This window comes from Lepisma saccharinum, unplaced genomic scaffold (genome assembly GCF_977018435.1).
Source record: "Lepisma saccharinum unplaced genomic scaffold, izLepSacc3.1 HAP1_SCAFFOLD_849, whole genome shotgun sequence".
In the NCBI taxonomy this organism is placed as follows: Eukaryota; Metazoa; Arthropoda; class Insecta; order Zygentoma; family Lepismatidae; genus Lepisma; species Lepisma saccharinum.
The window spans coordinates 56,451-64,524 of NW_028143509.1; the positions used below are offsets into that span (position 1 = coordinate 56,451).

At 37.3% G+C, this 8,074-nt stretch overlaps 1 protein-coding gene across 1 annotated transcript in view; it reads left to right on the forward strand.

Moving 5' to 3' along the window:
* LOC145983349 (uncharacterized) overlaps nt 1–5,723 on the forward strand; it is a 30,769-nt gene extending 25,046 nt beyond the window's left edge. Inside the window, exons 6-7 of the mRNA XM_083116488.1 lie at nt 629–781; nt 5,297–5,723. Coding sequence (XP_082972614.1) covers nt 629–781; nt 5,297–5,333 — 190 coding nt within the window. The 3' untranslated portion in view covers nt 5,334–5,723. The remainder of the gene's footprint in view (nt 1–628; nt 782–5,296) is intronic.
* Nucleotides 5,724–8,074: the final 2,351 nt, after the last annotated feature.

Below are 8,074 nucleotides of genomic sequence, written 5' to 3' on the forward strand. Positions count from 1 at the left end.
CATGACAAACAGGGGATAACTCTAATTCGTTTAATTCAAGGTTGATATTTTTTGGTCCCTTGAACTTCATATTAACTAGATTTATGTCTATATAAATTTGTTTCTCCCCCGAAACATTAAAACTCTGTTGTTCTTAAAATAGCAGGCAAACTCAGCAAAAACAAGCAGCACCTGGCCCTCCTAAAAAAATTCCACCATCGGACTTGTCAAGCATATCAAATACAGTAACTACATATTCAGAAAAGTATACATCAGGCATGCAGTTCACACATGGGTAGGCACAGAAATTAAAGAAACCTATGATATTATGCACTTCCAACATGAACTTTGACAGCAGACAAGTGCACCACTCCACATCTGGATATATCTCCTCTTCTGCAGCAGTCAGTACCCAGGAGTATCAGATGACACCAGAAACAGTTACAATGTTCAAGCATTGATATATATATATATATACCTGTAGTATATCAATAAGAGTATCAACATTAGTTCAAAGTGATATTGGCTCAGCTCTAGTTTGAACATTAATCGATGATAAAAATTCAATCATGTAATTTACCTTAATTGACATTTTCACAATGTGTGCTTCATTTATCTGTTCCATTGAATTTAATATGTCTCTTTGTAGGAAACTACTCAATAAGGTGAAAGAAGTTGGAATTGAAGATGTAAAAAGAGTCGGGCCTTTATATGTTGCAGATTTATTTAATCCAGAAATAGCAAAAATTGTCGTTGCATGCAACCCAACAGAGGTTGAGGAAGTGGTTGAAGGATTCAAAAGGTAAATTAGTCACACTATAATTCCTGTATACGATTGCATGGTATCTCCTTTATCTATTATAAATTTCCTATGAAAATATTAGCCTCAGTCAAGATAAATGATGCTTACTCTAATGGAATTGGTAATGTTTAATATCAGTACATTAGCAGTAAAGTTCAAAGGTTCAAATAATTTTAATTAAAAAATATATTGTATAAAATCTGTAAATAAAGATGTGTTGGTTTACAGCAAAACATTGACCTGTCCTTCTGCTAATGATAAGTCTCCCTCTTCAAAATAATGTTTTTTACACATGCTGCTATATTTGTTCGTGGTTGCTATTAATAAATTAGAATTTTCTAATGACTATAAATATGGTTCTCCTCATTATTTATCTCTAAAGTAGATCTTTTGCATAGTACATACACCCTAGACTACATTGTGCAGACTAATGAGGCTCTAGCACCTGAACCCATGGCTGGATGTTGTGTCCATGTGTGTTTGTTCAGCACTCCTCTACCCAAAACCTGGACTTCACTGTCACTGTGCAAACCAACCACCATAAATTTCCCTTCAATGACTGATTCCCTTCTCCCAATCCACCAACACCTCAGTACGTAAAAGATGGAAGAGGGGCTACATATCAGCCATCCCCTACCTGAACAAGGTCAACCAATAACGTCTCCCTTCCTCACCTTCATCACCACCCTTTTTCTAACCCCACATTGCACCCCTACTCGGGCATTGTCTGTTACAAGATTAACTGGTAAGATTAGATCTCTCTCGGGAGAAACAACACAACCTTTCTAGGCACCAGACAAAAAAAAAGGCAGGGCTGTAATTTTCGTTCTAGTTCGGCTGTGTAAAATACATCACCAAAAAAAAAAGTCATGTTTTCTTTGCTTCAAACAACTTCATTCACCCTCCCCCTACCCCATTCAAGGGAGCAGTCCAAACTCCTTCCTTGACTTGCATTGTAATCCAGCGTGAAAAAGGAAATGCGCAACTTGCGATCTGTCTTCACCCAATGCGTATTCTAGGACACATCATTAAACAGAATCCCAGTCAAAAGTAATTCGGGTTTGGAATTGAATTTCACTTTAAACTGTATATTTAGTCCCGATTAGCCCATCAGCATAAAATGAACTGAAAACAAGCTTTATGAAACTGCGCATTTTCACATATCAAAATGGTAGATCGTTATTTACTCTCACGTTAATCGATGATTTAATGTTGTATTTAGGAGTATTCTCTATGTCAAACACCCACTCCTCCAAAAGTTTTCCCCTTGAATAATGTATTTTTAATCGGTCTCAGCGAACATCAAGCACTTTTTTTTCACACGAATGGTTCTGAAGAAAAGCTAATGCAAATTAAATTTACAGTTTTGCTTATCAGAAGGCGCAGAACATGAAGTTATTTTAACTCTTGTTTTCCTATCTGGAGATCGAATTTTGTTATCGTCAAATCAAAACAGCTTTGCAAGATTCAAAACAATAACTTTTTCCTTCGCGCTGGATGAGTCATTGCTGTTATCGTCAGGCAAGGGCTTTGCAGATGCTAGACAAAACACTGGCGGCAGCTGCATCGTAAAAACAAGGAGACTGGTTGGAAGTTGGAGCAACAGGTGGCGGAAGAGAATAATCCCAGCATTTTAAAGATAACGCAACTTGGAACTTTTAACAGCAGTGTAAAGAAGAAAGAAATGACCCTTGCTTTACGTTTTACCATGCAACAGACAATAAAAAAAAAAAAGAAAAGAAAAGAAAAGGTAAAGTGCTCCCCTGTGCATAGCACCATGCTATGAAGGCGTATAGGGGGTGTGGGGGTAACGCCCCACACGGGTAATATAATACTTCATATGCAGACAACAGCATAAAAAAAAAAGGGCCTGAATTCTGCAATTATCAATATTGCCGTGCACTTCAGTGGCGGAAAATGAGCTGGGAAAAGAGGGGGGGTCACTTTTTTTTTTTACTTGTTCTATGGTTTTTGTTCGTTTTCAAGAATATATCCAGAACTGGTTGCCCCATTTTAGACGTCAAAGGAAAGGAAGAGGTCTGGGTCCACTTCCACCCTCGCCTGTAATCAGCCCATGTGCACACACGAGCAAGAAAATCGTGGGTGAAACAATCTGCATCTCCCCCCCCCCCCTTCCCATGTTTGCTGACAGGAAAAAAGGGAGAAGTCAGTCAGCCAACGGAACACTTTTTTGGCAGATATTACGACATCGACACAATTAGGAAAACATATGAAGTGGGCAATGGGAGAAACCTGGATGACAACGCATAAAGCAGTTTGACGATCTTTAGTTCACCTATGTGGTTTTGATTATCTCTAACAGTTTTGCTTTTTTATGAAGTGTTGCTGGGAACAAAGAACACGTTTTGAATGAAAGCGGTTACCGGAAGTTGTCGGCTACAAGGCCGAGAGTTGCTCACTCACGGGAACCTGCTGAACTCTAGGTCAGAGCTGGACAGATGGGCCAGACTTCCAGGCACCATGCATCTGTATTTTGGAACATTCCTGCGATCTTATCTCTCAAGGTGGTGTATTTATCGATGAAAGAGATTGACCTGCCATACACATTGGCAAAGACTGCAAGTCCAGCAGTCACTTCGGGCTGCTCCCCCCCCCCCCCCTTTCTCACCCGCGAGTTTTCAGCAGCTCTTAGGACAAGGAAACAAGTCAAGGTCGATTTAAGCACATTCGATCTTCTCTTCTCGCGTATCGAAAGCAAGCCTGGCACGTTGGGTTACAGCCCTCAGGTGCAGAGTAACATTGGTGCGCTTGAGGGAGGGGATGGCAGAGGTCAAGTGCTATTGGATATCACTCAAGCATGGTGTGGTGGTGTCTATTTTTAGTTCAGACCCAATTGTGAGCGGTAGAGCGCTCATGAAGGGAATGAGTGGGGGAAAAAACAATGCATTTTTTGGCCGATTTCCTTCAATTTTTCAACTTTTTTTTTCAAATTTTTCAACTTTTTTCTAAATTTTCCACGGTTCCCGGGAAAAGGGTCGTTATACCTGGGGTCGTAGAATTGAGAGTTGACTGTATATGGTGTGATAGTTACATAGCTATAGGGCATATCAAAACACAACTGCTGCACCAGTAAAAATACACTTAAGAGAAAATGCACAGCGTGAAGGAAAATTACCAGAGGAAATTTTAAGAACAATGTGTGGCAGCGATGATGGGTGATGGATTATTTAGAGTTTCAGGCAAAATTTAAATTAGACACATCATCAACATTACAGACCCGAGCCAAAATGAATGCACTGTGCTTATGAATCTGAAACTTTCTCCATGTGGGAGAACCTGTAGAAATTTCGTCAAAATTGAAGAGGGTCAGTAGCGACACCATAGGCCACTTGACATGAAATTATAACGATAAAAGTTGTTTTTTGACTTTTTGTGTCGTAGTTTCGTTTACGCTAGAACATATTTTTGGTTTTACATTACACTTTAAAACTGCTTAAGAAAACCCAAGGATTCTTTACTGTTTTTTTATTACAAACTTCTAAAATAAACTAGCGGTTAATAAATTTTTAATTTGCCCTGGAAAGCTGGAGGGCTTTGTTTTACATAGTTAAAACTAATACAAAAATTACCTCCAGTTGCCTTAGATTAATCTTAGGTTAGTAACATAGATTAATAAACAGAAAATAAACACTTTAACTTCAATTAAAAGAATATGGTTGACCTACTTACGAAATTTACTCAGCGCTGCGCTTTCACTTTGACTGTAATCAACACTTCCGATATAAAAGTACACATCTCAAGAGCTCTCGACACTAGGGGGGGGGGGGGGACACTATTGGCAGAAGCTCCTTGATGTCTTCTTTCCACCGCTTCTTCTTTTCCTCGAATATCTTCGACGTCTATCTTCTTTTCACTTCTCGCGCTATAAAAGTTGCCATAAGAAAAACAGTCTATATTTAAATAAAATTCCGCACGCTCTTTTGTCAATCTCGCGAACGTTCAAATGTCCGGAACACAGGTCACTGTTAACTGTCCACTAAACAGACGACATCTACAAAAACAGTCCACGAATAACTAACTGCAACTTGCTGCCGATAACACAATCAAATTCGCGAATTCTCCATACCCAGAGATCTCGACGCCAACTGCTGCATGTAAACTTCTGCAGCCAACGCGCGAAGCAACGCGGCCTTTCACTCAAAGGCTCTACAAACACTGCTCGAAAAACTTCACCGCGTTTTTCTTTGTCCCTTTACACAATGCATATTAAGGACAGTTCATTTTGCCCGAGGGGTGTTAATCTCACTATCCTCCTCCTTCTCGGAAGAAATAATCAGTCCTCAAAATAATCTGTTGTAAAATGACCCTATTGTCTGAATAGTAATCAGATTTGCAAAACAAATATATAGAGTAAAAATATGCACATTTCTAGTGAAGTATTCAAGAAAAACATCCATAAAGTCCAAACCAAGAATTAACGAAGCATAATTTTTAAAGAATAAATGTGTATTTATTTAATTTGTTGAGATAATGACAATTTCATTTGTTTTACAGAATGAAGTTTGATCTCCTACCTGTGCAAAATAAGTGAGTGAAGTTTTGGGAAAAAAAATTGTTTTCAAACAGATTTGTTCTATGATGAAAAGACAAAAAGAAGAATGATTGTTACAAAGGGTGAAACAGAATGTGAAGTTAACTATTAAATTTTATTTTTTTAATGTCTCGCCAATTTAATAATATTTTTTATGTAATATCACATTAGTCATTAGTGTGAAATATATTAAACACAGACACCTTATCCAAAGGTCCAGCAGAACAGTAAACTCCCATTTCCATCGAGCACAGTTAGTAGTTTGATCTCCTACCTGTGCAAAATAAGTGAGTGAAGTTTTGGGAAAAAAAAATTGTTTTCAAACAGATTTGTTCTATGATAAAAAAACAAAAAGAAGAATGATTGTTACAAAGGGTGAAATAAAATGTGAAGTTAACTGTATTAGATTTTATTTTTTTACTGTCTCGCCAATTTAATAATATTTTTATGTAATTTCACATTAGTGTGAGGTATATTAAACACAGACACATTATCCAAAGGTCCAGCAGAACAGTAAACTCCCATTTCCATCGAGCACAGTTAGTAGAAGCAAAGTAAATTTTACACATAATTTCCTCTTCAGCCAATCACCCCTGCCCACAATATACCAAAATGAACAGAAAGAATTCCAAAATTTAGTACTGTTGGGCAAAGTTATGTTGAAAATGGTTCAATATTTAATTCTAAGAAAAAATTGTGTTATGCAAAACTGAAAAGCAGGTTGGTGACAAATACTTGTAGTTGAGCAGTACTCTAGCTACATGTATTTCATGGGTAAATATTTCTCACCTAGACACAATCGCAGAGGCAGAGGGGAATCAAGGAATTGACATCCCCACTATGATATTAATTTGCTTTAAACCATTTTTCCTACTTGCTATATTGTGCATAAATGTTGTGTGAAAAATATCTGCATTATTTGTTTTGGTTCCTAAGAAATACTCGTTGAACATTTCTTAAATTCACTGTTTACTTCACTGAAGTGGAGACTTACTGCTTTGGCAGGGTCAAAATGATATCAACCATCAGTAGGCCACCTTAGACATACTACTGGTATACTACATGCTGGTTTATTTATACAAATTACACTAGCCTGCAAATGAAAACTTTTTCTCTGTAGTATGAACCAAATTAGGTTACTTTTACTAATTGTGATACGCTGATTTGGAAAATGTATTATGTTCTGTTGTATCACGTCAACACATGGGTTTATCTGGGATTATTTCCTTGGGGAGTTTAAGTTTGGGGATGTTAAGTGTACTTCTTGGACTGTTTTTAAAATGTTCGCCCTAATTCAATTTGTTCATAGATGTTTCCAGAGATTGCACCCCCCCCCCCCTTTCCCTTCACAACATTTCAAAAGGAAAAATATGTTGAATGCAGGAAAAGATGGAAAATAGTTAGTTGTGACGTATTGCTAAGAAATAAAGACCACCCCTTTCCTTAGTAAAGTCATACGTGGGTGGGTGTAATGTATGTGATCAATTGACCATTACAACTTTAGTTTAGTTAGTTTATTTTTTTTTTTTTTTAAATATGAATTCAATTCAATTTTCCTTTAATAAAGGGTGAGGTTCAGCCTGCAGCTGTTCTACCACCTAACCCCAATGGATACATATACAGTGCGTTCATTTCGATCTTCAGCCGAGAGATTGGGAGAAGCGTGCCAGGTGGCGCTGACGGATATGCAGACATTTGCAGCCTGTAATGCCTGCTTATTTTTATGGACATATGCAGACATTTATATTAATATTGCAAAACGAGCACTAACCTGTGTTATAACACGCAAAAGTTCTTCTGTAATTCATCACACAAATAAATACGCTTTAGAAACGATGTTAAGAGCCACAGATAATAAAACATTTTAATCATAGTTTTGACCGGTAACGTCCTGCTTAAGTTTATATCCTTGAAAGAATTTTGTGTTGATGGGGATCGTTTGGAGGTTTCGAATGTGCAACACTGTATCAAGATTACGCTGCAGACGAAACCGTTAAAAGTCAATGGTTTTTGTGAGCTTCCTTGCAATCTGAAATCTCAGAGCTAGAGTTTTTTTGTTACTTCGCGACTAGATGAAGACAGAGCTGTGAATATAGTGGCGAGCAGATGTAAACCAAGAGCAGTGATCAGAACGCTACATTTTAAAAGTAACTTCGCTACAGCTACCCTTCCAAAATGTAGCTTCGTTACAGCTACAGCTACATTTACCAAAAAGTAGCTCGCTACGCTACTCCTGTTCGCTACTCGCTACTTTTTGCGCTACTTCTGCATAAAAAAAATGAAAAACAACCATATGGGTATTAAAAAAATCCCCTACTATTGGTAAATAGATTCTGTTATTTATTATCATGATTCCAATCATTCGATAATTTTGATAGCAGTGTTACTTCAGTTACTTATTTTTACTATAGTTTTTGAGAATACCATACCTATGCAAGTGGCATATCAATTCAAATTTGATATATGAATATTGCAATTAGGGTGTTACCCAAATTAATTATTACAACTATACACAAATAAAATTTTGTAGGATTACGTATTTATGTTCACATCAACATATTTTTCTTGAGAATAAATATTTCATTTTTTATAGACTGATATGAAGTCAGCATTTTGAATAAAAAGTACCTGGAGCCCTTTGACTACAAAAGGGCCCCAGGTTTGATACCCAGCGGAGGCACATAGTGGTTAGGATCCAGTCTTGATCAGATTATCTATGCATAAAATGGACTCAAAACAAA